Source organism: Trichomonascus vanleenenianus (assembly GCF_965637985.1).
Source record: "Trichomonascus vanleenenianus strain CLIB 3782 genome assembly, contig: TRVA0_018S, whole genome shotgun sequence".
Taxonomy (NCBI): domain Eukaryota; kingdom Fungi; phylum Ascomycota; class Dipodascomycetes; order Dipodascales; family Trichomonascaceae; genus Blastobotrys; species Blastobotrys vanleenenianus.
In genome coordinates, this window is record NW_027481869.1 from 154,958 (window position 1) to 182,500 (window position 27,543).

The 27,543-nt window shown below is 49.3% G+C and overlaps 13 protein-coding genes across 14 annotated transcripts; 4 read left to right on the forward strand and 9 right to left on the reverse strand.

The window, feature by feature from the left end:
• Nucleotides 1-596: 596 nt before the first annotated feature.
• CBF5 (pseudouridine synthase CBF5) lies at nucleotides 597-2,078 on the reverse strand (the record flags this gene model as incomplete). The annotated part of the gene is made up of 1 exon (XM_076684753.1): nucleotides 597-2,078. One exon carries the CDS (start codon nucleotides 2,076-2,078, stop codon nucleotides 597-599), a length of 1,482 nt encoding a protein of 493 aa, XP_076541021.1.
• Nucleotides 2,079-2,694: 616 nt separating this feature from the next.
• Nucleotides 2,695-4,157, reverse strand: STP22 (ubiquitin-binding ESCRT-I subunit protein STP22; the record flags this gene model as incomplete). Its single annotated transcript, XM_076684754.1, has 2 exons — nucleotides 2,695-4,041; nucleotides 4,095-4,157. The coding sequence occupies 2 exons, from the start codon at nucleotides 4,155-4,157 to the stop codon at nucleotides 2,695-2,697; spliced, it is 1,410 nt and encodes a 469-aa protein (XP_076541022.1).
• Nucleotides 4,158-4,510: 353 nt separating this feature from the next.
• VMA9 (H(+)-transporting V0 sector ATPase subunit e) lies at nucleotides 4,511-4,941 on the forward strand (the record flags this gene model as incomplete). The annotated part of the gene is made up of 5 exons (XM_076684755.1): nucleotides 4,511-4,518; nucleotides 4,578-4,661; nucleotides 4,713-4,760; nucleotides 4,814-4,833; nucleotides 4,880-4,941. The coding sequence occupies 5 exons, from the start codon at nucleotides 4,511-4,513 to the stop codon at nucleotides 4,939-4,941; spliced, it is 222 nt and encodes a 73-aa protein (XP_076541023.1).
• A 465-nt stretch (nucleotides 4,942-5,406) lies between these two features.
• Nucleotides 5,407-6,829, reverse strand: TRVA0_018S01618 (uncharacterized protein; the record flags this gene model as incomplete). Of its 2 annotated transcripts, none has more annotated exons than XM_076684757.1 (5): nucleotides 5,407-5,883; nucleotides 6,222-6,316; nucleotides 6,474-6,536; nucleotides 6,606-6,754; nucleotides 6,810-6,829. In XM_076684757.1, 5 exons carry the CDS (start codon nucleotides 6,827-6,829, stop codon nucleotides 5,407-5,409), a joined length of 804 nt encoding a protein of 267 aa, XP_076541025.1. The 2 variants fall into 2 exon arrangements, with proteins under 2 accessions (XP_076541025.1, XP_076541024.1); XM_076684756.1 differs by having other exon boundaries at nucleotides 6,474-6,539.
• Nucleotides 6,830-7,088: 259 nt separating this feature from the next.
• On the reverse strand, nucleotides 7,089-8,600 carry HXT15 (sugar porter family MFS transporter; the record flags this gene model as incomplete). Its single annotated transcript, XM_076684758.1, has 1 exon — nucleotides 7,089-8,600. One exon carries the CDS (start codon nucleotides 8,598-8,600, stop codon nucleotides 7,089-7,091), a length of 1,512 nt encoding a protein of 503 aa, XP_076541026.1.
• Nucleotides 8,601-10,938: 2,338 nt separating this feature from the next.
• TRVA0_018S01662 (uncharacterized protein) lies at nucleotides 10,939-13,032 on the forward strand (the record flags this gene model as incomplete). The annotated part of the gene is made up of 1 exon (XM_076684759.1): nucleotides 10,939-13,032. One exon carries the CDS (start codon nucleotides 10,939-10,941, stop codon nucleotides 13,030-13,032), a length of 2,094 nt encoding a protein of 697 aa, XP_076541027.1.
• Nucleotides 13,033-13,886: 854 nt separating this feature from the next.
• Nucleotides 13,887-15,467, reverse strand: HXT15 (sugar porter family MFS transporter; the record flags this gene model as incomplete). Its single annotated transcript, XM_076684760.1, has 1 exon — nucleotides 13,887-15,467. One exon carries the CDS (start codon nucleotides 15,465-15,467, stop codon nucleotides 13,887-13,889), a length of 1,581 nt encoding a protein of 526 aa, XP_076541028.1.
• Nucleotides 15,468-16,688: 1,221 nt separating this feature from the next.
• On the forward strand, nucleotides 16,689-17,895 carry TRVA0_018S01706 (D-galactonate dehydratase; the record flags this gene model as incomplete). Its single annotated transcript, XM_076684761.1, has 2 exons — nucleotides 16,689-16,808; nucleotides 16,858-17,895. The coding sequence occupies 2 exons, from the start codon at nucleotides 16,689-16,691 to the stop codon at nucleotides 17,893-17,895; spliced, it is 1,158 nt and encodes a 385-aa protein (XP_076541029.1).
• A 704-nt stretch (nucleotides 17,896-18,599) lies between these two features.
• Nucleotides 18,600-19,121, forward strand: TRVA0_018S01728 (uncharacterized protein; the record flags this gene model as incomplete). Its single annotated transcript, XM_076684762.1, has 1 exon — nucleotides 18,600-19,121. The coding sequence occupies one exon, from the start codon at nucleotides 18,600-18,602 to the stop codon at nucleotides 19,119-19,121; it is 522 nt and encodes a 173-aa protein (XP_076541030.1).
• A 132-nt stretch (nucleotides 19,122-19,253) lies between these two features.
• GIT1 (glycerophosphoinositol transporter 1) lies at nucleotides 19,254-21,145 on the reverse strand (the record flags this gene model as incomplete). The annotated part of the gene is made up of 2 exons (XM_076684763.1): nucleotides 21,072-21,145; nucleotides 19,254-20,996 (listed from the first exon to the last, which is right to left on the reverse strand). The coding sequence occupies exon 2, from the start codon at nucleotides 20,871-20,873 to the stop codon at nucleotides 19,254-19,256; it is 1,620 nt and encodes a 539-aa protein (XP_076541031.1). The 5' UTR covers nucleotides 20,874-20,996; nucleotides 21,072-21,145.
• A 1,383-nt stretch (nucleotides 21,146-22,528) lies between these two features.
• On the reverse strand, nucleotides 22,529-23,707 carry TRVA0_018S01772 (uncharacterized protein; the record flags this gene model as incomplete). Its single annotated transcript, XM_076684764.1, has 1 exon — nucleotides 22,529-23,707. The coding sequence occupies one exon, from the start codon at nucleotides 23,705-23,707 to the stop codon at nucleotides 22,529-22,531; it is 1,179 nt and encodes a 392-aa protein (XP_076541032.1).
• A 1,192-nt stretch (nucleotides 23,708-24,899) lies between these two features.
• On the reverse strand, nucleotides 24,900-25,766 carry SEN34 (tRNA splicing endonuclease subunit SEN34; the record flags this gene model as incomplete). The annotated part of the gene is made up of 1 exon (XM_076684765.1): nucleotides 24,900-25,766. One exon carries the CDS (start codon nucleotides 25,764-25,766, stop codon nucleotides 24,900-24,902), a length of 867 nt encoding a protein of 288 aa, XP_076541033.1.
• Nucleotides 25,767-26,056: 290 nt separating this feature from the next.
• On the reverse strand, nucleotides 26,057-27,481 carry UBX4 (Ubx4p; the record flags this gene model as incomplete). Its single annotated transcript, XM_076684766.1, has 1 exon — nucleotides 26,057-27,481. One exon carries the CDS (start codon nucleotides 27,479-27,481, stop codon nucleotides 26,057-26,059), a length of 1,425 nt encoding a protein of 474 aa, XP_076541034.1.
• Between the last annotated feature and the right edge of the window lie 62 nt (nucleotides 27,482-27,543).

The following is a 27,543-nucleotide window of genomic DNA, read 5'->3' on the forward strand; positions in this document are numbered from 1 at the left end:
AGACTCGTGGAGACGTAGGCACGATAAGAGATCCAGAATTGAAAGCATTTGCTTCTCACACGGGCTAAATAGGATATTGTAAAGTTTGAGTAGCTGTATCGGGTGCATTTGCCTTTTCAAGGGCTAATGACATACAATTGAGCTGCCACACGAGAGTTTGCCCTCGGGAGGCATCCAACGAGCGTAGACCTGTCCCCCAAAACCCCTCCCTGTGGCTACGCTAGTGCCGAGTACTCGGAACCTAGTAGATTTTTGTTGTATGCATTGGCTAGCGAGCTCCAGTTTGTTGAAGATATCAACGAAAAAAAATCCAAAGGGGAGACAGATGTGTACGTGCTACCATCTATATCGGGCATTTTTGACTAAGCTTGAATAGCTTGAATTCAAAACCGATATGGATCACCTCGAATACACTCGATCTATAGATATTGCTTAGCTTATCTTGTGGCGGCAAGTCTTTTGGATAACTGGGTTTACTTAATACATGTCACAACCGGTAACTGACGATTGACGGTTGATAATAAATGATGGATGATAGCAATACAGGAATAATTTATTAGGCAAACAACAACATAAAAAGGGGGCAAAATATACAATTAGTCCTTCTTGGACTTCTTCTTCTTCTTCTTTTCAGCCTTGTCCTCGTCTTCAGAGTCCTCCTCGGCCTTTCGCTTCTTCTCCTTCTTCTCCTTCTTTTCCTTCTTGTCCTTCTTCTCCTTCTTGTCCTTCTTTTCCTTCTTGTCAGACTTTGGCGTAGCAGCAACCTCCTCAATCAGCTTCTTGGGAGTGCCCATGGCAACAGCAGTAGCAGCCTCAACCTCAACGGCCGACTTCTTGGCGTGAGCCTCAGAAGCCGCGGCGTGTACCTTAGCAGCAGCCTCCGATTCTGGACCGAGCTCGACGTAGTCCTTCTTCCAGGACGACGGAGTGTTCTCGTTGGTCTTGCCGTACTTGTCGAGCTGGCCAGCAGCCTTGAGCTTCTTCTTCTGCTGGGCAACTGGGCCAAGACCCCATCGTCGCGGGTAGGTCTCTCGCTCCATAATGCATCGCTTGATCTTGGCAACGACACCGTGGTCGCAAGTAGCAAGGTCGACAGTCGACATCTGAGCAATACCCAGGGCAATGGCCTCACCCTTGGTGGTCATGAGAACAACCTCGTCGTTGAGCTCAATGCCGTCCTCGTATCGCAAAAGACCAGGGATCATGAGCTTGGCACCGTAGCAGATAGCATTGACAGCAGAGTCCTTGACAACCACTCGCTTGTAGGAAAGAAGCAGCGACTCGAGCGGTCGGATGCACTTTCGAAGATATGACTCGTCCTTGGTGTTGTCGTACAACCACTGGGCGTCGAGAATATCGTGAAGAGTAACCAGACCATCCTGCTCGGACATGGCACCAGATCGCACTCGCCGCAGCTCCTGCATGTGACCGCCAACGCCCAGCAGCATACCCAAGTGGACACAAAGGGTTCGCATGTAGGTACCGGCCTCACAGCTGGCCCAGAAGACACCAAGGTGTCGGTCATTATCGAACTCAATAAGGTTGGACTCGTAAATGGTTCGCACTCGCAGCTGTCGCTTGACGGCAGAGATCAATGGTGGTCGCTGGAACAGGGCACCAGTCAGGTTCTCAAGAGCCCGGCCCAAGTCCTTCTCATCTTTGAGCGCATCGTGGAGCCGCACGATACACACATACTCCTTACCAGCACCCTGCTGCGACTTGACCAATCGAGTGGCCCGGTCAATGCACACGATAAGGCATCCAGTGACCTTAGGATCCAGGGTACCGCTGTGACCAGTCTTCTCGGCTCGCAGAATTCGCTTGATCCAAGCGACAACTTCGTGACTGCTAGGGTTGCTTGGCTTGTCGAGGTTAATAACACCAGACGAGACGTACGACTTGAGGTCTCGCTTCAGCGGAGCGCACCCGGCTGGGATGGGGGTATAGTGGCCGGATCGCACGTTGAGCTTATCGTAGTTCTGCAGCAGGAGTGGCCAGCTGCTCGTGTCGGCGGACGCAGCGGTATCCTCCGGCTTGATCATATAATCAACCGAGTCTTTCATCTCAACGTCGGACATCTTTTCCCGTTCTATTTCCCTCCGATGTATCGAGATAAAACTGATTGGAAAAAAGTTTTGCGCGCGATAATTTTTCACTTTCTGGTGGATTGTCTCTCCCAACCTACGAAATTTTTTTCACAGCCGCTCGCGCCGCACTAACAACGGATCTCCGCGCATTTTTTTATCTTTAGCCGCACCAAGCCGCACGTACATTTTGGCATGCTATTAACCAAAGAACGAAACATTGCAAAGTATGAGAATGTATGCCATAATTTTCATAAAGGTCATCCGAAGGCTTACTTAGCGTTCAAGAAACTATCATAAGTATTCGAACCGGGGTGTTTTCAGCCATGTCAATGACAAAATCAATTCACTGCAAAATAATATAGCTATGGGAACCAACGCTAAAGTTTCCTTACGTATTTGTATCCAATTATTACCAGGTATACTCAAGTCAAGTTTAACCGCCATCATTACTACTGCTAAGGCTCAATTAGTCCTGTCAAGGATAGAACAAAAAATCCCCACAGCGATAAATCAGCAACGGTAATAACCACCGACAGCGTAGCGGAAGGTCTGTTGGAGGAAGCATTGGGAAGTGAAAGACAACGGCAATCTATATATTGATAGACATCTATAGTCCAATGTCGGTAGATATCTTATTTACAAGGGCGCGTTTAAAAAATTGTTCTCGGGCCAACGTTCGAGTGTGCTTCAGGAACGGCTCGAGCCCAATCTTCTCCTTGCTCAGAGCTTTCCCCAACACGTATATAGTGTCCTCAATTGCAGCGTCCTCTGAAACTAGCTCATACAGCTGGTTGTAGACTACGTTTTCGGCCGTGATGACCTCGTCAATGTCTGGCTCGTCGCGCGACTTTGCATTGGTAATGACACGCCGCGCCTGTTCAATGCGGTCTACAAGTATGCGCTCGTTTTCAGCGCTGGCCGCGCTGATGGCCTCGAGTTCGCGCTTCTCGGCATTCATCTGGCTCTCAATGACGCTGAGCGCGTGCGCTGTGTGCCCGACCGCGCGGTCGTCCATCTCCATTTCGGGCTTGAGCTCATTCTCTATAATGGCATTGAGGGTATCGCGCAGCTTTTCGAGTGTCATTAATTTCTCCGGATTAGGTGGCCTCTGAGGCGGCAGGCCAGACGTGCTTGGCATCGTAGGCAGATCCATATCCATAATATCTGGCGCGTTATGCAGGGGCACGCTAGTGCTCAGAGTCGCCTGCCGCGGAATTGGACTATTCTGCGCATTGGAACTGACATGCGAAGCAGGGGCCGTGCGTGAACCCATTGGGTTCATCTGTGGAGCTGTCCATGGCATTGGATTGATCGATGGATTCAGTGCAATTGGGTTGATCGAAGGGTTTGGAGGGTTGATCGGTGGATTTGGTGGGTTAGCACTGGAGTACTGCGGCAGGGGGTCGAGCTTTGGAGGTTTAGGCGGCAGCGGAGGGTTCGGCTGGAATGGACTGGCGCGTGCCGGAGAAGGGGTTGTTGCAGAGATAGGCGAATTCGGCTCGCTGGTTCCAGGACTCGCTGAAGATCGCGATGCAGTAGTAGTGGTGGGCACATAGGAAGGGGGTTTGGCGTAGACCGGCGGCTCGCGTGAAAACACCTCGCCAATGACGCGGATCATCTCGACCGCTGTCTGCTCCGGTTTCCAGTAAGACATGTACGGGTGGTATACGCGCCCATTCGTGTCAACATAGTTCCCCGGATGAATGAGCATCGACTCTGTGGGTCTTACAAATACGAATGGCGATCCCACAGGGTAATTCTGGGGAACCCACAGCTCAATGGGGATGCGATAGGTCATGTTGGCGAATCGCGTGGGTATTGTGCCGGACAGACACAGCAACAAGTCCGAGACGCCCCTTTCATCTGTGTAGACCTCAGTTCTCGGCCTCAGCGACGGGTATTCACCCAGCACCTGCGCGATATCCGAGTAAGTGCGATTGGGGTCGGCATAGCGCTGCAAAGTGAGAGTTAGCAAACAGTCAAGCAGGCCCTGGAATTGTAACTTACTGGTGACAAAATTCGGTAGAGCCACTCCAGCGTCGTTCGCGACGGCTGGACGGGGGTCGACATGGCCTCTCTGCGTCCAATCGGCTCAATCTACTGCTTTTAAGAGCCGGCTCGTCTACCTGAATCGGCGCACAATGTCGTCACCAGGACAGGTTCATGGGGTTGGGTGGACCACAACCCCTGTGTTCCCAACGCTTGCGCGCGCAAGGAGGGCCGTAGTCCGTGTGCCCCGTAAAAATTGAGCATTTCGCAGGTACATGCGGGATCGGGACTTGTCGACCTCCTTAATTGAATTTCGACTGATTGGGGGATATTCGTTTTTTACGGGTCGCGACATACATATAAGAGCGGGAATTCCTTGCATCCGTTAGAGAGAGGCTGCTTTTATTTTGTGCATTTAGAGTCGCTGTTTTATGATGAGTGGGTATGTGTGTGGGTCTCACGTGGCGACCGCAGTTTGTGTTAACAGGTTGGAATATACAGGTGGAATGTCATTTTGGTCCTCGTGTTGGTAGCAGGCGCTTCTGTCGCCGCCTGGGTCTTTGCTCCGAAGGGCGATAGTACTACGTAAGTGGGGAGAATTTGTGAGAGAAGGGCAATTGCTAACAATAACAACAGTGTCTGGAGAAGCAGTATTATTCTAACGCTGGCTATGTGCTATATCATGTAAGTTCACATGTTTTTTGTAATTGGACTGTGGCTAACAAAGGTGGCTTTAGGTGGGCAATTACATATCTTGGTATGTGTGGTATGTGTGTGGGAGCGACAACTAACCTGACGTGTAGCGCAACTACATCCGCTTGTATCGCCCAAACGATCAGACCTCCGTCCCGAATACGCAGAGTAACTGCGCGACCAGTTTCCGTATATGACGCATTAGTGCCTGACAGGCTTCAACTCACCAACTATTTTGTTTATGATCTTTGCTTTCTAGTTTTAATGAACATCATTCTGCACCCCTTGATCCACACAATTGGGCTGCAAGCTACTGTACTTGTAGTACTCAAGGTTAACATCTCGAGCTTTGCGCAATAGTAGAAACCCTCCGCAGTGGAGCCCCCAGCGATTACACTAGAAGCAGTGATATGTAATCAAGGGCCAGTCCTCGAACATCAATAGCTCCACTTCGCGGAGTATCCCTAGCCAATTGATTAATCTTCACGAAGCGGAGTCCCAGCAGGAAGGGGATGGGGGGTTGGGGGACTAGTCCCCCCAATTACACCAGATGTAGTGGTGTATTCAAGGGTCAGCCATCGAGCTCACATACCTCAGCTTCGCGGATGACCCCTGAAACATACAATTGATGAATATATCAACTACCTAGTCGGTGGCCACGGCCCTGGAACCGGGATTTGAAAATAGAGCCCGTGCCCCCTGATGCGCCGGTAGAACTACCAGTCGTAGCGGATCCGGCCTGCCGGGGTTGTGGACGATAAACTGAATATGCCGGGGTGCTGCCTGGTGGCCCAGCCGTCTGAGGGAAGAGCCGAGTCAACAAGTGAGGAGTATGGATCAACCGTGGACCGCCTGCGGCAGGCCACAGGCTATCAAAGAAGAGGTACATATGCGCAGTAACAAGACCAGTGCATTCGACAACCGCTCCTTTGACATCACCACCAAGCACCGGTATGGCCAAATAAAGGAATGGCAGGAACTTGGCCTTGACCGATATGATGAAAAAACTCGTATCGGCTTCCGGCTCTTCCTGTGCCCAGGTATAGACAAAAGCCATTACAAGATCACCCATATAGGTGATACCGTACCATTCTGGAAACCAGAACGACACAAACTATTACAGTCAGCAGTCCGTACTACGATAGAAACCCGATTAAGTGAAAAAAGGACCAGCAATTGAGAATAGAGTGTAACGAGCACTTCAGTACTCGTAGCCACTAAAACAGGCCACGGGTACAGTAAAGAAAATGCTTTTACGATCCACAAGATAAATCGCCCCTGAAGTATCAAATCATAGAGCGCAATCTTGCAGCTTGATCTTCTCCATCACCAGAACCCAGTAACCCATGGAGCAAAAAGGTTATGGGGCAGAAATAGGAGTATAAGTTTCGACTGCTGGTCTTTTTTTTCTTCATCTTTTTCGAGCTTCCTTTGCAAGGGTTTGAAGCATACCAATAATGCGAGAGCATTAAAGAGAAGGTAGAACACAAAGTCGGCAACGTTGTAGTTGAACTTGATTCGTTCCACCCGAAGACAACTCTGATATACTATAAATAATTGGTTAGAATCTAATATAGGTCGTAAACTACTTCCTAACAAAAATATTCATTCTTTTTCGCCAATCTTTATCGATCAGTGTTGAAGAATAAAAAAAAATTGAAAGGAAGAAAATTTTTTTGGTAGAGCACGCCAATTTATACTTACGCACGAACAGATCGAGGATGGCAAACACACCGCCAATGCTTTTTGGAACGAGAAACGCCGTGACTGCTTTTTTTTTTCATTTTCCTTGGTTAGCGCCAGAACATCCCTCATATATAAAGGGAGGCTACTTACAGGGCCGCCATATCTCTTTGGAGCTCAACGTGTAAGGCCAGTAGTTTAATAGCCTGTATATATCGAACACATGAAAGTTGCCCAGGACAACTATGATCCCCGAGATGGTCAGAAACCACCTCGTCACTGACGGAATCTGCCGGTATATACTGAACGCGCCATGTCAGCATGTCCTAAATCACACGGTCTTCAACCTTTACTTACTCAATTAGTTCGTATGCCATCTCTCAATGCGTGACGTATGTTTAGATGTGGCACGGTGTTAGTTTAGGGGTACCGGGGGGTCTTAACACAAAGTCCTCAACAGAGCGGGCCGCCCCGGGATCACGACACGTTCAAAACTCCACGCCCCGCCCACTATGATATATTGAAGCTTTAGCGTGCGGGCATATCGTGCCTTAGTAGATGAAAACATTGAGATCGATCATTCGATGTGTATACTTTTCATAGCTTCTATAAACATAAATAAAAAATCTAAATGCGTTAAACCCGTTCGTCGTGGGAAGATGTGGCCTTGAGCCCCTGTTCCTCAGCTTGAAGGGCAAACTTTTCGGCCCTGTTGTGCACTTCGTCAACATCGATTGCGGCGGCAGAGCCAAAGAGTATTTCCATTTCTTCCATACTGAGGCCCTTAGTTTCCTTGATAACGAACCAGGCATAAACTAGAGCTGCAAAGTTGAAGATGGCAAACATGAGGAACAACTTCCAGCCCAACGTCTGAACGCCAATTGGAACGACCTTAGAAATCATAAAGTTGAAAGCCCACTGGGTCGCAGAAGCAGTAGTAATGCCGTACTCTCGCAGTCGAGCAGGGAAGATCTCAGACGAATACGTCCATGGAATTGGACCCCACGAGCCCGAATAGGCGACGCAGAAGATGTAGATCATAACGATCATGGCATACGTCTTGCCAGAGGGAGTGCCATTCGAGGCGCTGACATCAGTCTGAGAGAAAATGATGCTGCAGGTTAATAGCGCGCAGGCCATAATCGCGCCGCCGACAAGCAGACACCATCGTCGGCCGGCTCTCTCAATGAAAAAGAGCATCCAGACTATGGAGCTAACAGTTTTGACAATTCCATATACACCGGTCGCAAAGAGCCCAGCAGACTCTTTGGAGAGACCCACTGTTTTAAAGAAGATCGGGGCATAGTATGTGAACGCATTCGTGCCAGTCAGCTGCTGGCAAATCATAAGGGTGATTGCAATGATGAACCGTTTTAGATTGGCGGGGATGAAGACTTCCTTCCAAGTAACACCCGCAGTTTCTTCCAATTCCTTCTCGGTGGCAGCGCAGATTTCTGCAAACTCCTCCAAGACCTCTTGCTCGGTGTACATGTCCTTTCGTAGGTACTTGAGAGACGCAAGGGCCTCTGCAATCCTGCCCTTTTTTACGAGCCATCGGGGGCTCTCCTTCAATGGAATGACCCCCAGTCCAAGGACAGATCCCGGGATGAGCTGAAGTGCAACTGGAATTCGCCACTGGTTGGAACCGACAACTCGTTGCTGACAAGCATAGTCGATCCAGTAGGCAAGGGTGATACCGAAGAAGAGCATGCAACCATAAGCGGAGATGAGCTGACCTCGGATGTTCTTAGGCGAGGACTCACCAATCATTAATGGCGTCAGCAGACTGGCTGAGCCAACCGCTAGACCGCTAATTACTCGGCCAGCATAGAACAGGCCGATCTTGCCTTTAGCGACGGTTTGCAGAATGGCACCAATGTCGAAGACAATACCACATACAATGAGAGCGACTCTTCGACCAAGCTTGTCAGTGAAAAAAGCCATGGCAATTACGCCAAAGAAGCAGCCCGCCTGGAGCGTAGCGACGACATTGCCGGAGAGCGCCGCGGAATTTTCGTCATTAATGCCAAAGTCTTCCCTGAAGGATGGGAGAGTAACGGCAGCGCCAATGAACCCTGTATCGTAACCGAATAGGATGCCACCCAACCCGGCAACCAGGACGAGCGAAAATAACCTCAAATTGATCATAGTGGAATATTTGAGGACAGTTCTGCTTTTCTCATTTCAAGTCGATAATTCTTTTGGCCCTATTTATAATGAATTGCTATATCGAGGAGAAACTCCTCGAGGGCTTCGTGGGGGGACACACGCGGAATAATGCGATGATCGACAGAACAGACCCTAATTTTGAATAGCACCTTTAAACTACTACTGTAACTACATGTATTGGCCCCTTTGAGGACGTACCCTACGGTATACGTCATACCCATTTGTATAAAAAACAATTCTACTTATCAATCAGCTTTGAGAATGCTCGAGATGGGAAGTACCGGTTGCTTCACTTTGTCCAATCATCCTTTTCAACATCGTCAATCATAATCCATTTAGCATGATCTACATACACAATCCTGCGCGGCTCACAGGAGTTCCGACATGATCATCTCATTGATTACGTGAGGAGACGTTGAGATCTTCCCCGCCAGGTAGCGGAGATAGGAGACACTCCAGACACAATAGTAGAATCCCTCTTCAAACAGAATAGAGCCATCAACTTACACGATTCTTCACTCTCTGTTCTTTGATTATTGAATAAAATGGTACCGTGGGGAAAATAATAGGCTCTCGCTATCCTCCTTTCGTACCCAATTACGTTATGGTCTCGGAGCTGTATCCCCCTCTTATTTCACCATGGAAAAGATACGTAGCTTGCCGGATGTACCCCGCCAAAAAGTCCATTCCTCTAATTATGTGAGACATCTAAAAAATGCCGAACGCTCAAGTAACGCCGTGGTTGGCACTACTGCATCAATTTCAGCTTGCGGGGCATCTGCAGATTGAATAGATAGCTTGCCTGAACATTACAACGTGCTGCAACGGCTGTTATGGAACGGATTAACAGAAAACTACCAGGTATTACTGGTACTTACCGACGAATTTTGTGCTCCCCGCGGGGTTGACATACGTGCCGGAAGACGTCCCTTGCCCCCACAGAATCGGCATGACGTCTGTCAAGAAAGCTGAAGCAGCAGGAGCGGCTACTCAATTTGACGAAACTCGAAAAATAGGAAATTAATTCAGGTATATGGTCGCTTTAACGAGCTTCAAGTTTTAACCAGTTCAACGATAAATGTCAGTGCGGCCGTGTCAGTTGGTGAGCTGCAGAAACTTGACACAAATGAATGTAGATCACGCCGATCATACCTGGGCGAGAACGGGGTGCCCACGGGCAGCGGAGTAGGTCACGGACTAGAGTTCCTGTCGGTGAATACCAATCCCACACCAATCATGTTCGAAAATACTGCGATAGCCTATCCGAGGCTGCCGAGCATTCTTGCTCTCTTACAAGCAGCATTCATTATTCGCAAAGTCCCCATGAAATGTGCAATACCATATGCTTGTTCGGGCATATTTTGTCATGGTTCGGTAGCTTCTTCGGAGACCAATGTTTCTGTTGATTCAGTGTGAAAGAGCGAAGGTATGGGGGCACCCAGCTGTCCGGCCCATATGCCGTTCAATCTAGGGCTTAGACATAGTGCTGTAGTAGGTACGGTAAGAGCAGCTCGCTAATATGGTCTGTGCACAATTAGCAAGCGAAGGTGTACAATTCGAGGCAGAACAATACGCAACCCGCATCCCCTACATGGAAAACAACGCGGCCGAATCAACATCCTCAGCTTCAGTTCTCAGCAGATCTAATACAGTTACATCTTGGCAGAGCTCCATTGCACCATAAAGTGGCGAGATGTACTGGTATCATCAGAAAAGGCTGAGCAATGATTGGATCACTTATTCCGAGGCACATAAGGATGCATAAATCAATGAGGTTTCTCGTATTTCTTACGTAATGATTGCTACTGATGCCCATTTATTCCCGCATATCATTGAGAGGTATTTACAGTTTTTCATGGGTGGTATGTAGTTCCGATTTAGTCTTAATTACATACCGGTATGTATGTGATGTCGGCCTCGGCACGGCTATTCGGGCTTTATCGACCCGTAACGGCTTCCTGATTAGGCGAGACTGGGAGTTACTTCCGCAATAGTCCAGCCGCGCCGTCGCACAGCCGCGCGGTGCGGCTCCTCCTGCCCATGATTTGTGAAATTCTTACAAATCATGGACTACATGATGGTATGATATAATTCAAAGGAAGGGCCCCCAATATGGCATTTGTTACAGTCTTTACGGTCCTTTAATGATATGTCTTGTAGCGTTGTATTCTCGTGCTTCACATTTAGCCGGTCTTACATTGCCTTTACGCCGCTGCTCACGTTGTCGAAATGATGCTGTAGTGAATATATAAAGAGAGAATAATTTTTCTTCTCGAGATAGATTCCGTCACCTAGTTTACTGTATTTAATCGCAGAAATGAAGTTCCATTTGACAATTGTGGCCGGCATTGCGCTTGGTCTGTCTTTTCTCGCTTCGGCAATTACCCCCTACCCGAATTGTCCTCCAAATGCTAAGAGATCAACTTTTCTCGTCAAGAGAGCCAATTCCGCACCAGGTACCTTAGATGCACTCAAGGTATTCAAGAATGGTGATGGATGGCAGGCTACCTATCGTATGAAGGTTGATAACATTAACAATTTGGACCCCCATGAAGTGGTGACTGAGGTCAAGCTAATTAAGCCAGTTCAGCGAATTTTCTTCTCTAGAAACATTCCAGGAGATTATGACGAGTCAACCAACTGTTTTGAATTCACTTTTGATATGCCCTTTAATGGTCCAGCTAATGGGGATTGTAGCGAGTTTTGTTTGCCTGAAGTAATGATTCAATACGATTACACCAGCGGTGGGTATACGTCTGAGGATTACAATACTGGATGTACTAGCGATAGTAACAGCCCTCAGTATTGCTTTAAGCCTTGTTCAGCTAGTTCTTCCAGTTCTAGTAGTGTTCCGGCAGCCAGCTCTTCTTCTGCTGAGAGCACCAAAGTCCCAGTAACTACTTCGTCATCTGTCGCGACAACCAGCAGGCTCCCAGTTACCAGCTCTTTCGTTGAGACCAGCAGCATCCCAGAGACCAGTTCTTCCGTTGAGCCCACTAGCAGCGTCCCAGAGACTACCTCATCATCTGTTGTGACCAATTCTTCGTCTGTTCCCTCTGATTCTAGTAGCATCCCAGAGACCAGCTCTTCCATTCAGTCCACAACCGACGTGGAGACTACACCCTCTGTTGCGATTAGTTCTTCTGCTGTCCCATCAGATTCTAGCAGCCTCCTAGGGACCAGCTCCTCGGTCGTAACACGTACTAGCTCCGCAGTGACCATTTCTTCTACTGGATACAGCAATGTACCAGTGACTATCTCTTCATCTGTCCCGTCTGTTTCCAGCCATGTCCCAGAAATTTTGTCATCTGTTGTGACCGGCTCGTCATCTGTTCCAGCTAGTCCCACCAGCGTTCCGGAGATTGTCGTCCCCAGCAGTAGAGGTTCAATGACCAGCTCCGCTGTTGAGCCCAGTGTTGCTCCAGTGACTAGTTCCGCTGCTGAATCCAATAGTATTCCAATGTCGAGCTCTTCTTCCGTTTCGCCTGGTTCCAGAGGTGTGTCCAGCTCTTCTTCTGTTATGAGCTCTAGCATGCCAGTGATCAGCTATCTATCTGCTTCAAGTCGTGTTCCGGTGTACAGCACTTCGCTTGCTACATCTGGCTCCAGCAGTGTCCCGATGATCAGTTCTCCATCTGCTAAGAGTTCCAACGGTGTTTCAATGACCAGCTCTCCATCCACTGAATCTAGCAACTCCCCAATCACTGCTTCATCGCTAAAGCCCTCCAGTGCGGAGGCTACGGATTTGAGTAAATCCCCTTCTATCCCTACATATACTGTTGTCACTTTGACTACAATCTTTTCAGGAGTCCAGACTGTGAATGAGATCAATTCAACCACTGTCATCACTACCTCTGTTGTTCCAGAAACGATTTACGCGACCTGCATCTCTTCTGGCGAGATTACTGCTACTGCTACCAAGACCGTCACTGTACCACAGAATATTACAACTTGCGAAGTTGCCCAGTTTGAATCTACCAGCGTTCATACAGTATCCGACACTACCACGACTCTTACTATGGTTACATGCCCTGAGTTTACCAGTAATCCAGCTCCTGTCCCGGCAGAAATTAAAGGTACTGTCACCCCAGCTCCAACCAAGTCCGAAGGTACTGCTTTCCCAGTTCAGTCTGAAGCTCGTGTTGCCCCAATTCCAATCGAGTCCAAAAGTTTTGTTACCTCTGCCCCAATTGAAGCGGAAGGTTCTGGAATCACTAAGGCCGCCTCTACATGGACCGTTACCCCTGTCGCTACTATGCCTGCGGCTGTTAGCTGCACTAGCGATAAGTGTACTCAAGGAGAAATTGCTCCTACTGAATCCTTAATTAACCAGGTCAATGGTGCTTCTAATTTGGTAGCTGGTTCATCCATGGTGGCAGTCATCCCGCTTTTGTTTGGTTTGCTTCTGTAAAGTACCGTAAACCTATTTTAATTCTGTAATTAATTGTAGTTCTATCGTACAGCGATATTGGATTAATGGAAGGCATTTAACTCCTGTACCAATATATCTCCTGGCAAGCATACCACCTGAGAAAGTTCTTTTAACAAGATCTATTAACATATCAAATCAGAATATGCACATAAAACCCCAGTATCCCATCTACTGTAGTTCCCGGATGGGATGATGCCTTTTATCATGTCCATGGATTTGCTGCAAACCCGCTCCCTATATGCTTTACGTGGAGGTACAACAACATTTATGTATATTGAAAGATGGAAGCCGCTGGAGATTTGGCTGGTTCAAGGTTAGATCTCGGCTACCGGTAATTAAGATTGTCTAAGGAACATCCATATCCACCTTTGATAGATAACATTGATAGCTACTTATATATAGGGAGGGAAAATATTACGCTGCATAATGCTCAGCTATTCAGTTCTATAAAAGAGGAATTTGACATCTTCCCATCGACTGACTGACACATGTAGTGTACTGCCCGTAGAAGTCTTGTACTCTCGGGTGACAAAACCCGGCAGTCCAGAACCTAATTGTCATGTCAATCTGACGTTGTGGTTGCTGTGTGTAATACTATAACGTGACAATATTCATCCGGGATCTAGACTTGACTGCTTGGAAATGTATGAAGAAAAAACCATCGAATGTTGGTTGGCCCCTATTGTAAGAGCGCCACACTTATTGGGCATGAGAGCCTATCGAAACTTTGATATTTGCTGAATTCAAGTGGAATAAATAAAACTCTTTTAAAGAGCAAATGCTCTGGAGCTATAGAATATAAATATCATTAGTAGGGTTAGTCTATACGGGTATTAACACAACGGGGTAGTTTCATCAACACTGGATCTCTCAGCCGCTGCTCTGGCTGCAAACTTCCCAGCCCTGTTATGTACTTCCTCGACATCAATTACGGCGGCAGAGCCAAAGAGGCGTTCCATCTCTTCCATACTGATGCCTTTGGTTTCCTTGATGAAGAACCAAGTATACACTAGAATGACGAAATTGAAAATAGCAAAAATGAAGAACAATCGCCAGCCCAAGTTCTCAACTCCGATTGGTACAACCTTAGAGATCATGAAGTTGAATGCCCATTGAGTCGCAGAAGCAGCGGTAATACCGTACTCTCTTAGACGGGACGGAAAGATTTCAGATGCGTATGTCCAAGGGACAGGCCCCCAAGAGACCGAGAAGGCAACGCAAAAGACGTATATTGTCGCAATCATGACATAAGTGTTGGTAGAAGGACCAAGAGAGACATCAGTTTGAGCAAAGATAAGGCTGCAAACCAACAATGACGAGCCCATGAGAGCACCTCCAAAGAGTAGAGATCCTCTGCGTCCGACTCTTTCAATAAACCATAACATCCAGACTATGGACGAGACGGTTTTCACAATTCCATAAACGCCAGTGGCAAAGAGGCCGGCCGACTCGTCGGAGAGACCCACGGCCTTGAAGAATAAAGGGGCATAATAAGTAAAGGAAATTGTACCAGTCATCTGTTGGCAAATCATGATAGAGATAGCAATGAAGAATCTGTACCGGTTGCCTGGAAGGAAGACTTCTTTCCAACTCACTCCCACTGTATGCTTTGCTTCTATTTCAGCCGCGGCACAAATTTCAGCAAACTCTTCGTATATCTCCTGTTCAGTATAACTGCCTTGTCGCAAGTACGCTAAAGCTGCGAATCCTTCGGTTTTTTTGCCTTTCTTTACCAGCCACCGAGGGCTCTCTCTCAATGGAATGACGCCCAGGCTAAGAACCGATCCAGGAATGAGCTGAAGGGCGACGGGAACCCGCCATTGATTACTACCGCTGAGAAGCTGCTGGCAAGCATAGTCAACCCAGTAGCTTATGGCAATGCCGAAGAAGAGCATACAACCATAGACTGTCAGCAGCTTTCCTCGAATTTCCTTTGGTGATGATTCACCAATCATCAGTGGAGTGAGCATACTCGCCGAGCCCACTGCCAGGCCACTGATGACACGCCCCACGTAGAAGAGACCAAGCTTCCCTTTGGCGACTGTTTGTATCACGGCACCAATGTTGAAAACAACTCCGCAAGCAATGAGGGCTAGCCTTCGGCCAAGCTTATCTGTGATAAATGCCATTGCAATCACGCCAAAAAAACACCCTGCTTGAAGTGCAGCAACTACGTTGCCGGAGAGAACTGCGGCGTTGTCTTCATTAATACCGAAGTCTTTCTGGAACGAAGGCAGGGTGACGGCACCGCCAATGAAACCCGTGTCGTACCCGAATAAAATGCCACCTAATCCTGCGATTAGAGTGAGAGAAATTAGCCTCAGGTTAATCATATTGCAGGCGTAGCCTGAGGTTGAGGTATGCGATAGTTTTATATGCCGGGTGTCTGGAAAACGTTCGTGGGGGAAAGCCATGCCCACTACACGCAATACTGCCCTATTTTACCTGGACAGACAACTATTTGGGCCTAAGGTGTTGAGGGCTTATTAGTTACACCGCCAGTTAAGTGTCCTTCGCCGCGGAGAATCGGAGTTTCTATAGGACCTTGAGTAACTGTAGCTTGATTGACTTCAAAATGATAGGCATCAGGAAAAAAGACGTATAAATAGGTACAGCCGTCAATAACTCAGGTTATATCTGGTATGCAAAACAACTTCCCGGCCGGTTAGAATATTTCTATTGTAGTACCTTCGCCATATTTTAGACATCCGGCAAAGTGGATATCGCTAGAACAAGTGTGGACTTTTATCTACTACGTACGCCGATCACCGGGGATATTCACATCACTGTATCGCCATGGCTGATTTCTCTCAGACTGGGCTCCGACTACCGGTACTCTACAACACTGTACTGAAATCCAACATCCGGGCTCCGAACGATTTTTAAACAACAGGGCAGGCACTACACGGAATATTCAGAGTTCTCGAGCTTCCTCAGTGGGATGCATATGCGTACTGTTTAACCATTTGTAGGAGTTGATGACTGAAGATGTGGGGTCCTCTTTTTCAATAAAGCGCGATATATACCGCTTAGCCTAAGGAAGGGGTTATGGCCCAATATTTGGACGGTAGCCTATAGCAGGCGAAGGAAGCGGGTTCAAGTTGCTGGAGAGCCGGCCCCTTAACCGTTGCCTATGGACGTTCTATTGCCGTCTCCGCCAACTTCATTAGCAAACTCAGTATCGCAGATAGAACATGCCGATACCGGAATACATGGGTGCGGGTTTACTGTGGGCGGATATGGATGCCTACCCCTGGGGATTTGGTTTTTCACTACCCCACCGGAACATCCCTCCGAGAGAATGGAGTCTTCATGGCACTAGTAATACCAATTGCACTACCAGTATTAAGAAAAAAAATCCACAATTAGCCGTGATACCTGTGGAATATCATGAGACCCCAATATTATGATAGCGGCTCTTTAATTGAAAGCTTCGTAGAATACCCCGTGGAAAAGTTCCTTCGGAGTCTCTTTGGACCGTAGGTGTGTGAAACCACCCCCCACCATTTTCTGGTACCCCCAGTTTTTCCCCCACGGCGGGGCCATTTCGATCATGCATCTGCTCAGGATTTAAATACGGTCGCGATAGACGGCTATGGCTTCTACTGTAGTTTATAATAACAAAAACACAAGCCATGTCAAAGATTACCAAGATTGAGACTTTCAGAGTTCCACCACGGTGGTTGATGGTGCGAGTTGAAACCGAAGATGGCATCGTTGGCTGGGGTGAGGCCACCTTGGAGGGACACGTCGAGGTACGTCGATACATCAGGAATAAATGATTTGTAGACTAACAGTGGATAGTCTGTCGAGGGTGCGTTTGAAGACTTGCGAGAGCGATTTATTGGCTACGACTCGAACCGAATCGAGGAGATCTGGCAGCTTGCCTACCGACACCGATTCTACCGAGGTGGCCCAACTCTCATGTCGGCCATCTCTGGGCTTGACATCGCTCTCTGGGATATTAAGGGCAAGCGGCTCGGTGTCCCTGTGTACGAGTTGCTGGGCGGAAGAGTCCGAGATCGAATCAATGTATACGGCTGGATCGGCGGAGACAGGCCCTCTAACGTCCAGGCAGCAGCTCTCGAGCGAAAGAAGCAGGGATTCACTGCGGTCAAGATGAACGCTACTGAGGCTCTTGGGTGGATTGATTCTCCCGCCAAGCTCGACGACACTGTCGAGCGACTGAGGTTGGTCAAGGAGACCGGCATTGACGCGGGTCTTGACTTCCACGGCCGAGTGCACAAGGGCATGGCCAAGCAGCTGGCCAAGAAACTCGAGGTGCACAGCCCACTTTTCATTGAGGAGCCGCTTCTCCCCGAGAATGTCGACGGGTTCAAGCACCTCTACGGCCTCACGACCTGCCCAATTGCCTGCGGTGAGCGACTGTACACGCGATGGGACTGCAAGCCATACTTCGAGGCCGGCTGCATCGACATTATCCAGCCAGACATCGCACATGCCGGCGGTATTTCCGAAACCAAGCGAATCGCCGAAATGGCGGAGGCATACGACGTTGCCCTGGCTCCACACTGCCCGTTGGGCCCGATTGCGTTGGCTGCGTCGATGCACGTCGGTCTGTCGTCCCAGAACTTTGTCATTCAGGAGATGAGCATTGGAATGCACTACAACAAGCTGGCCAAGGGGGGTGAGTACGATTTGCTGACCTACTGCAAGAATCCAAGCGTTTTCGACGTCAAGAACGGTGCTGTAGAGGCCCTGACTGGCCCAGGTCTTGGTGTTGAGGTCGACGAGGAGCTGGTGCGACGAGTGTCCAAGGACGAGGGTTCCTGGCGAAACCCTGTCTTCTACGGCTCTGACGGAAGTATCTTGGAGTGGTAACTGTGCGGCTATGGCGGAATTATTGCAGTCATTAGATGCTTAGAGATTAATTTATTGATAACCGGCTATACTTATTGTTATATCGTAGCATATCCCGTCATCGAGAGAAGAAGCTACAAATAATTGATTCTGTACATCACTGCAACAGCGGCATCGGTGTATCTGTCAAGGAGGTGCAGCTGCTGTCAAGCAAGGATCCCCTACAGGGATCATCTGCGCTGTATGCTGGCGTATGCATAGCTAGAATTTGACATCTAGGGGTGCTAATGTATTGGCTGCCAATGTTGTGCATTTTTTTGTGAATTTGTGAAGGCCTAGAAAGGCTTGAATGGATTACAGTCTGACCGGGGTGTGTTAAAAGACGGGCGATTTCTGCATCGAATCGCGCTAAATCCCAAACAGTGGTATGGTATTTCAGACTCAGAGGCATATCGATGGTACATCTGTATGGCTGTTAGACCGTGCATTCCATGGTGCTGGATTATCCTCGATCGCCACGCGTGTTTGAATAGATCGCGAACCCCCTCTCCTCTCGCTTTTCGCCTCAGGAAATAACGGAATTGCTCTATGGCGCTTCCATAATCGGAACGCACGCATTTCTTCGTCAGTCAGCCCTTTTCTCATTCAGCAGACATATAAAAGGGGACCGTTCTCCCTGGTTTCAAGTCTCTCAAACACTCATATCTCTACAAGAAGTCTACCCAATGAAGTTCTCTACCTCTGCAATTGCTGCTACTGTGGGACTTGCCGCGATGGTGTCTGCTGCAAACCCATCCATAGGCCACCTTCAACTTTCTGCTGGTGATCCGCTCCGAGATGGGGCTTCTGTCGAGCCATTAATTGACACCGCTAGCGGCAACTACATTGCATACGCTAGCCGAGATAACCAAGCCGAGTATTCGATTGTCGACGGCAGACTTCAGGCGACCCTTGAGAGCGGCGAGGTGCTTTATGCAAACGTCGGCGAGAAAGTGGTCGACGGCATGCCATTCCTTTGGTTCACGAAGGATAGCACCCAGACTGGGTATGAATTTGACGACAGAGGCTACCTTCGAAAGGATGGCTCTGTGAACTGGTATGCGTGCAACTACGAGACTGAAGACAACTATCTGCGGTTCCCAATTGCCCTTTTCAAGGAGCCAGCCAAGAATGGTGTGCCTCCACACCCACACTGCGAGTACGTTTGGCCTCGTATTGTGCCACTCTTCCAGAGCACCAATAACTAATCCAGTCCTCACGATTAGTTATCATCTGGTACAAAAAGACTTTTCGCACGATTATTTATTATGGTGTTACATACTTGCAATTCTTCATTAGTACATTATCAACGTTGGTAAACACTTTTCTAGATAGTTCATTCATTCAGAGTCTTGTCGTCGGTTGTGCTTGGCCGATTCGTCGTCAACAGCGACTTCCTCAGTGGCGGACGAGCCCTCAATGACATCCAAGTCACCAAAGAGCGAAAGATCAAAGCCCTGCTTGGAAAGGTACTCGCGGAATCGAACATCTTCATTCGAAACGGCATCTTGGGTAAGCGGAGGCAACAGGAAAAGGGCAATAGTGGCAGAGAAAATGCAGAGCGAGGAAGAGACCCAGAATGGCGCCTGATTGCCCTTGGTAGTGTGGGCACCGCCCGCATTTCGAATAATAATGGGGAAAATGTAAGTGCCCACAAATGCACCAATCTTGCCAATAGCAGCAGCAATACCGTAGTACTGACCACGGATGGCGGACGCAGACGTCTTTGAAGCAATGAGACCAATGTTGTCGCCAGCGCCGAACTCACCAAGGGTCATGAAAATGCCATAGACAACAACAAACCCAGCCACGTGCTGCTTGAGCGAGTCGTAGCAGGCGGCCATAATGAAGCCAATGATGCCCTGGAGACCAATGCCAATAGCTACGCAGAGTCGCGGGCCGAGGTAGTCAGCGGCGAACGCGCCAAGGAACGAGCCAGGGATGTAGAACAAGTTCATTACAACGTTCCAACCAAAAGTCTTGTACAAATCGCCATCTGGAATGATGACATTAATAATGGTAGACGAGTAGATACCAAAGGAGTACGCAGAGAAGTCGTAAATAAACCAGATAATGGACACGACAACGAGCCGTGGTGCATAGAACCTGAGAATGAGCCAGTAGGGCAATCGCGCTCGCTTGAGATTGTTGTTCTTGAACTGGTCGTTCTCCCTGAACTTTAGTCGCAGCCAGAACAGGGACATTGGTGGGATGGCTCCGAGGCCCAGCGTGACTCGCCAGACCGGCGTAAGGTGGTTCGAGCCGCAGATCCACAACAGAACGAGCGGCACAAACGCAGCCACTACGAACCCGGAGTCGATCATAAAATTGGTGAAGAGCACAAACCACCTGTTTCGGTGGCCCTTGCTCAGCGCGTTCGTCGCCTCGGCACAGGCAACAGAGCCCGCCGGGTACTCACCGCCAATGCCAATGCCAATGAAGAATCGGTAGGCAGTGAGCGCGGCGAGCATACCGTAGATGGAACCGCCTGCACCCCAGGCGCCAGAGCAAAGAATAGTGAAGAGGATGAGGATCACCGTGGAGGCGATCATACCAATCTTTCGTGAGTGGTAATCGGCGACGTAGCCGAAGCCGAGCTGGCCAACGACGGTGCCGACAAACGCAATTGACGAAACGTTGGAGATGGCCAGCGAGTTGGCGTACTCCTTGGGGTACAAAATACTGAGGCAGGTGTTGACAGCACCAATGGAGTTGTTGACGTAGCCGTCAGAGAAGAGACCAGCACCGGCGGTGATGATGGTCCAGTACTTGTTCAGGCCGGTCGAGCCACCCGAGGTCTGGGTCTCTTCCACTGCCCCCGGGCCGCTTGCGGACTTTTCGTCCTGGGCGACCGCTGGTGGCTCTTCCGCTACGACTGAAGCGGCGGCCTCAGCCCGCCTCTTGCTTGGGAAGTAGGTTTCGTCGCGGATGGTCTGCTTCCACCTCGATACAAAACTCATTTTTTGTCGTCAGTCTAGTGTATTGCGTTCGGATTTCTGTTGGTAGCGTGGTAATTAGCAATTCAGATTTCTGCCGGTATTTATACCTCAGACCCTGAAGATAATGGATAATAAGCAAATGTCCTACAACTGGTTAGTGCTCTGAAAATACAGAACGCCGTATGCGCTAGTAATACTACACGTGCTACCTATACATACGCGATGCTGAGCTACTTGAATTGCTACTGTAATACGTGTAGTTGGTAGAGCAAAAACCGATAACGTTATCAAAGCCCGTAATTAACTTTTTGAAGGAAAAACTGAAAAACGAATGGAAATATCTCGGGCATTTATAGGATTCCACATTATGTATTTCTTTTCCCCAGGCCAGGCTACACATGAAAATCCTTCTGCGGGGTGTTCAGAATTCATGCGGCGTCCTAGAGGGGCCTATAGTTGATCAAACGAGAGAGAGAAGTACAAATAATCGTATCAGCATATGTAGCTCAGACAGCATGTATCGGTGAGACAGGCACCGCGGTAAATCTATGGCAAGCTGCAGTATACAGCTTCGGGCATTACACCATGTCCGAAGCAGGCAATTCTACTTACCGAAGTCTTATAAGTCTTCCAAATGTTTGATAGTTTAACGTGTGTCCTAAGGGAAATTTACAGTGCGGGAATACTAGTACGATCGCTGAGGGTTATGGGCAGGGTTTTAAATTATTATTGCTGGGCGTAATTGGTATTCTAGACCGGATATCACGAGCCTTTCTCTGTACGAAGTGGATATGAAGCAGGGGAGAGTAAGTGGGATGGAGGAAGCTGGCCACTTATATACCACAGAAGGACCATATGGGTCCGAGCGAGTCCCCATCGCTTTAATTTACTTCCTACTCGAAAATAAAATGCCGTCAAATGCTCTAGAAAACTTCCGGTGGTGCAGAGATCTGTATAAGATGACATACCGTTTGAGGGTTTGCGAAGCCTGGCATGCTGGAAACTGAAACAACTCTTGGGCATGTTCAACGCCGTGTATTACTTGAGTGCCGTACGTACAGCAATAAAAAAAAGTTTTGCTCTCCTTTATAATTATTAGTCAGAAATACATGTACTGCCATTTATTCGAGTAGCCCGCGGCCATGCCAACTCGTTACGAACAGTGTTGTATTGCTAATGTGCGATGGTGACCTCCGATAAGCTCCCATCTACATCGCTTGATCTCTTATCACGCCCATATTTCTAGGCGAGAGGGCGTTTGAATCAGGCTAACGTGTATTCGAAAATGTCTTAGCCAGCGCATCGAGACAATTAGCCGCAATGCAAGGACTACGCCCTACCTCGCCTGCGCACGCCTACACCCTCGGGTCCTCGGTATGTACTGGTGTCATTGAGTAGCTGCCAGAGCTAGACAATACGTATATCCATAACCAGTATGTGCCTAATAACTCTAACTGCATATACTTAGCCCTTCCATTGAGATAGGCCTTTGAAATTCCACTTGAAAGATCGGTCAATACGCCGAGAGTTGAGTGTAGGTGGGATCCAACGCCAAGTTGTGCTGGGCTAGTTGTACGTGTCGTACTGTACGATGATGCAAGTAAGCCAAATCAAATTAGGCAATTGCATATGAAAAATTCCAGGGTACGCTACAGATGTACACCGAGATCTTCGAATCACTGGAGAGCAGATCCGGCGGTAACGGTCGTGCGTGACGAGGAGGCGGGGATGTTACTGCTGCGCGTGCCACACGAGGTGGAAAGCGACTCCTCGTCGGCCTCAGCAATAGTCGCAAACGAGCTGGCCGAGGAGATAGATGCAGAAGGTACGTAGTCCGTTCTGCGGGAGTGGAGCACGTACTCCTGCTTGGAGTGGCACTGAAGTTCGGGCGATCGCGACTTGGTGCTAATGGGCGGCGAGTAGTCAAAGTAACCGTCCGAGTCTTCATAGCTAAGAATCTGATCCCGGGGTATAGTGGGCATGTAGTTGCGCATTGTGTAGTCTGCAGCTGTCGGGGAAGCTTGCTGGAAAAGGCCGCTTTTGCCATTGTTTGCTGAGGGCTCTACGGCCGGCGAGGTTGCAAGCGATGGTGAGGTTGCTGAAGAACAAGAAAGCAGAGAGGATATAGATGCCGTAGAGGAAGCTCGAGACTTGGTTTCACTGGCAGCATTCTTGTCCCATGCTCGATTAAATACTGCATTACTTTTACCCCCGTTAGCAGCAGCAGAAGCAGCAGCAGTAGTAGTGGTAGTAGCAAGCACATCGGCTTTGAGGGTCAAAGAAGGAGACCGCCTATGCCTCAGGGACATGCCGTCGCTACTACTGTGACTAAGGAGAGCAGCATTAAAAAGATCCCCTGGCACCTCGCGGATATTAATATGAGCATTCAGCGGGCTGAGATGGCTTGCTAAGGAACTGTCCACAACCCGTTTCTTGCTGGGCTTCTCTGGTCTCTTGACTGGTATCAGTGTCTGAACGACTAATGCACACCCGCCCACAATAAGCCCACCAATTGCCCCGACCATACCGGCAATCATGGCGAAGCAGAAGATGGGAGTGACAACCGTTTCAAAAAAGACGACAAACACCTTCCAGCACCACAAGACCGGGCTCACGGCGACCACGCACCACAGCCTCCACACGACCGCCAGCGGCACACTCATCAGCGCCCAGAGCAGTCCTCCCACCGCTCTTGCGGCACTCAATACGCCGACTAGGATTCTCCTGACCAGCAGGATACTACCGCCTATTACAATGTTCAAGTTCAACTGGTGGAGGACCCCGGCTATGTTGGACAACACCGACTCGGGAGCCGCACTACTGCTCGCTTTTAGGCCCACGTCCGGTGAGCTCATCTCGCAAGAGCTTGTTGGCTGTTACTACGGCTGGAAATTACTCGCTTTGCTCGCTCTTATTACGACTGAAAAATACTCGATTGTTCGCCTTTGTGGGTGCGAAGGACCCATCCAACATTCACGCAATCCCGAATGTGGAGACGTCAATCCTTCCACCGCTAACCGAGCTTTCCTGGTTGGTTCCTTCTTCTGGCGGGTGATATAATCCACACAGTAGTACTATATGTATGCCGAACGAAAATAACAAGAAGAGCGAGGATAAAGCGCTCTTTTGTGGCCAAAGTAGTGGACAAAAGGGATATTTCAGGTGGTGAGTTCCAATCGTTTGGCGAACGTGCTTCGCCCAGCCGTATCACCCCAGCTGGGAGGAGACGTTCAGATAAGCCCAAAACCATTTTCCCCCCGCCAAACCCCAGACATTGATAAGGAGTCAGGCTGTCTAGTCACCAGCTGTACTACTACTACTGTACTTAAGTATTCGAGGGCCAGCCCTCGAATTCCCGTATCTCAGCTTTGCGCTTATAAATCTATTGAATCAGTTCCTACTTAGACGTAGATCCTTGCGTAGCGGAGCCCCAAGGGGGTGTTTGGAGGGATTGGCCACCTTCCCCATTGGCTAGCACTGTAGAACAGTAGTAGAATACACCCGTAACTCCAGTTCGTGAGGGTTACTTCTTGATAAGGATTAATCTCCGCGAAGCGGAGCCAAAGGGGGATTTGGGGAGACTGGCCCCCAAGTCTTACTACTAGAAAGGTATATTCAAGCTCCCTAGCCCCCTTCTCAGGCGGCATGACGCTGGCAATACTACTCATTAGATGTCTATACACAGAAAGTTTAGTCTTAGGTGTATGGTTAGCCAAAACCTGCCTATTCAATGGTAAATGCCTGGTACTCTTTACTTGAAACCCGAATAACGAGTAGCATATTTAATACATTTGACCTCTCTATCTTTATCAATCACTACCTCCGCAAAGCGGAGCCCCAAGGGGGTTTTGGGGGACTGGTGCCCCCAATTTGGTTCTACTAACTTTTCGGAATATATATCATCATAATATCTACATTTCAAAGCCCACAACAGGGGGGAAAGGGGGGAGGGATGTATTCGAGCCCTAGTGTCGGACGGCTTGAGACTGACAATTCTACTCATTAGATGTACATACATATAAAGGGAGATTAGTCGTAGTTGGTTGGTCAGCCAAAACCAGCCCATTCAATAGTAAATGCCTGGTAGTCTTTAGTTTTATCGTCGTCTCGCTGAGCACCCACGGCCCAACACTTCTTCACGGCCGTAGCAAGACGCCCGCCTCCCACGATGTCCATCACGCGAAACTCCTCGTCCCAATCAAACCCAATGGCGATGTGATGCGAGTGGAACCGCAGAGAGTCGCCGGGATATGCCAGAAACTGTCCGCCAAACCTCAAGCCCGGCGACATGAAGTAATTCAGCAACTGGAGGTAGCGATACATGTAATATGAAGACCTTGGAGGCGGCTTGACCAATGCCCTGCTTCCTTGTGGCTCTAGCCGCTGTTCATACCCAGGAAGCGAGGCGTTGTTCGATGCCGTAGCAATATGGTACATCACGCCGGAGTCGATGGTATTAGCCATAGACGCCAAGACCTGGGCCTTCTTCTCCTCGTCTTCCGGCACGTACTCTACTCCTTGCTTCTCGGCCCTCTTCTTGAGGGCCGCCTGGCGCCGGGTCCATGCGTTCTCCTTGTGCTGTTCCATCTGGAGACGCTGTAGGCGCTCTCTTCCGGCGATGACATCGTCCTTTTCTTCCTGGGTCATACCACTCATTGTCGCCGAATGCACATCCTTGTCGTCAACTAGATATGCGACCTTCACCTCGTCCACGAGGTATTCAATGTCCTCGGGCATGAGTGCCAGCGGCATACCCATGAACACATTCTGCTGCGGGATCTGAGGTAGGATGCCCGTCAAAGTGCCACAAATGTTATATTCTTCCCGTAAATACTTCAGATCATCCACGTCGAACACAAATCCTTTGCCGGCGATGACGCTAATCGGCACCCTGCGCCGGTCGCTATCTGCCATATTTTTCGTGATGTCCGATGTTTAATTTTCGGCGACATATGTACCCCAACCTCAGCGAAGCGGAGTCGAAACGGGTTTGCCGGGATTTGCCCAATTACTCTAGGTAGAAAGGATATTCGAGGGCCAGCCTTCGAACTCTCAGATTTCTCCTTTGCGGAGGCTATAATTCAATTGCAGGCTAATAGTAGAGGGGATTGGGGATTGGGGGGCGGGGGCTACTGCCAAAAAGATGTATTCGAGGGCTAGCCCTCGAGCTTCTGTAGCTCCGCTGCGCGGAGGATATCTATTGATCATTTCCTGCCTAGTCGTAGCCAGCTTGGCTTCCCACTCGAAGACTTACTCGAGGGTTTAGGCTTGGTCGCAGGCTGGGATTCGCTACTTTCTTGAGCCGGCGCCTCGCCAATTTTGATGCTTGCCACCTCCTGAGCGCTTTTAGCGTGTTCAATGACCGATGCCTTGAGAATAGAGCTCTTGGGGAACTCAGACGGACTGCCCTTGGCTGTGTCCCACTCAAAGAAGACAACCTCTCGTGCACCAAACTCCCAGTCGCCAATGAGCTTCTGCAGAGGATCCGCCAGGTATTTCCGGGGGATGTTCTTCACAAGTAGGAATGGCAGTTCCGGGTGGCTGATTACCGACTTGACAAAAGAATGCAAATCACCGACAGTGTCACTCGCGCCGAACGTTGCCTCGACGAACGTCTGATCGGGGAACTTGACCCTGACTACGCACTGCTTAACTGGACCTGTTTTCTTCGCGTTCTTCCGCAGACGCGAAGTTAACAACGGGCCATCTTGTCGGTCGGAGCCTGACAGTGCCGCCAATTGCGACGTATAGTGCTTAAACTGGTGGGCGTCCATCTCTACGTCGCCGATATCTTCTGGAATGACTCTTTGGGTTTCACTGGGAACGTATGCCTGCGCTTTGCGCTGAATAATCTGGTCTTCGGCATTCACAGGCGTTTCTTCTGGCGCCTCAGTCCGCTCTCTATGCAACTCCTCCTTCAAATCACTTAGCTCTCCGGCCAGTTCGGGCTTCAATTCATCTCCAGGCTTCGGCGTAGACTCTGTAGACGAGGCCACTGGCTCAGGAGTCGGCGATTCAGACTCCTGGGTACTTTCTGCCTCCTGTAGGTACCCCTCAACCTCTTTAACGGCTTCTTCAAATGGCACCCGGGTCTGCTTAAACCTCACCCGCAACGAAGTACTGCCATTGTCGATACCGAGGTTCGTCAGGCTCTGGTTCAGCTCAGCAATTGACTCGGTCACTTTGTTGAACAGCTGTACAGAGGGCGCCTCGTACATGAGCCTCCCGTTTCCGCCACTAACTAGCGGATACGACCGCTTAGTAAAATTAATGCCTGATTTCCTCTCAAAGTAGGCCAGAATAGAAATCAGGGATGTTCGCGAGTCGAATTCATGAACTAGCGCGTCGCTAAAGTTGGGCGGCAGGTCCACGGCATGTACCTTAACCCGGACGGGGGTCGATTTCTTCCGTCGCGCCGCCACAAGGGTCAACTTCGCATTGCCCACGACGTTGCTCAGCCGGAACGGCAGTGCACCATTGAGCACCGTCTTGCCTGTCTTGAGCTCGTACAGCTCTGGGGTGAGCTCAAGCATCTCGCACGCCCGCTGCTTGATCTCGCGGATCAGGAGGCTCGGTGCGACCTTAACGCGGATCTGCCGCACTCCGTGGACTACGACTACACTCGACATTGTCTTTTAGTCGACTTCTTTGCAGTTGCTTTCCAAACGATAACAGTGGTGATATACGGTGG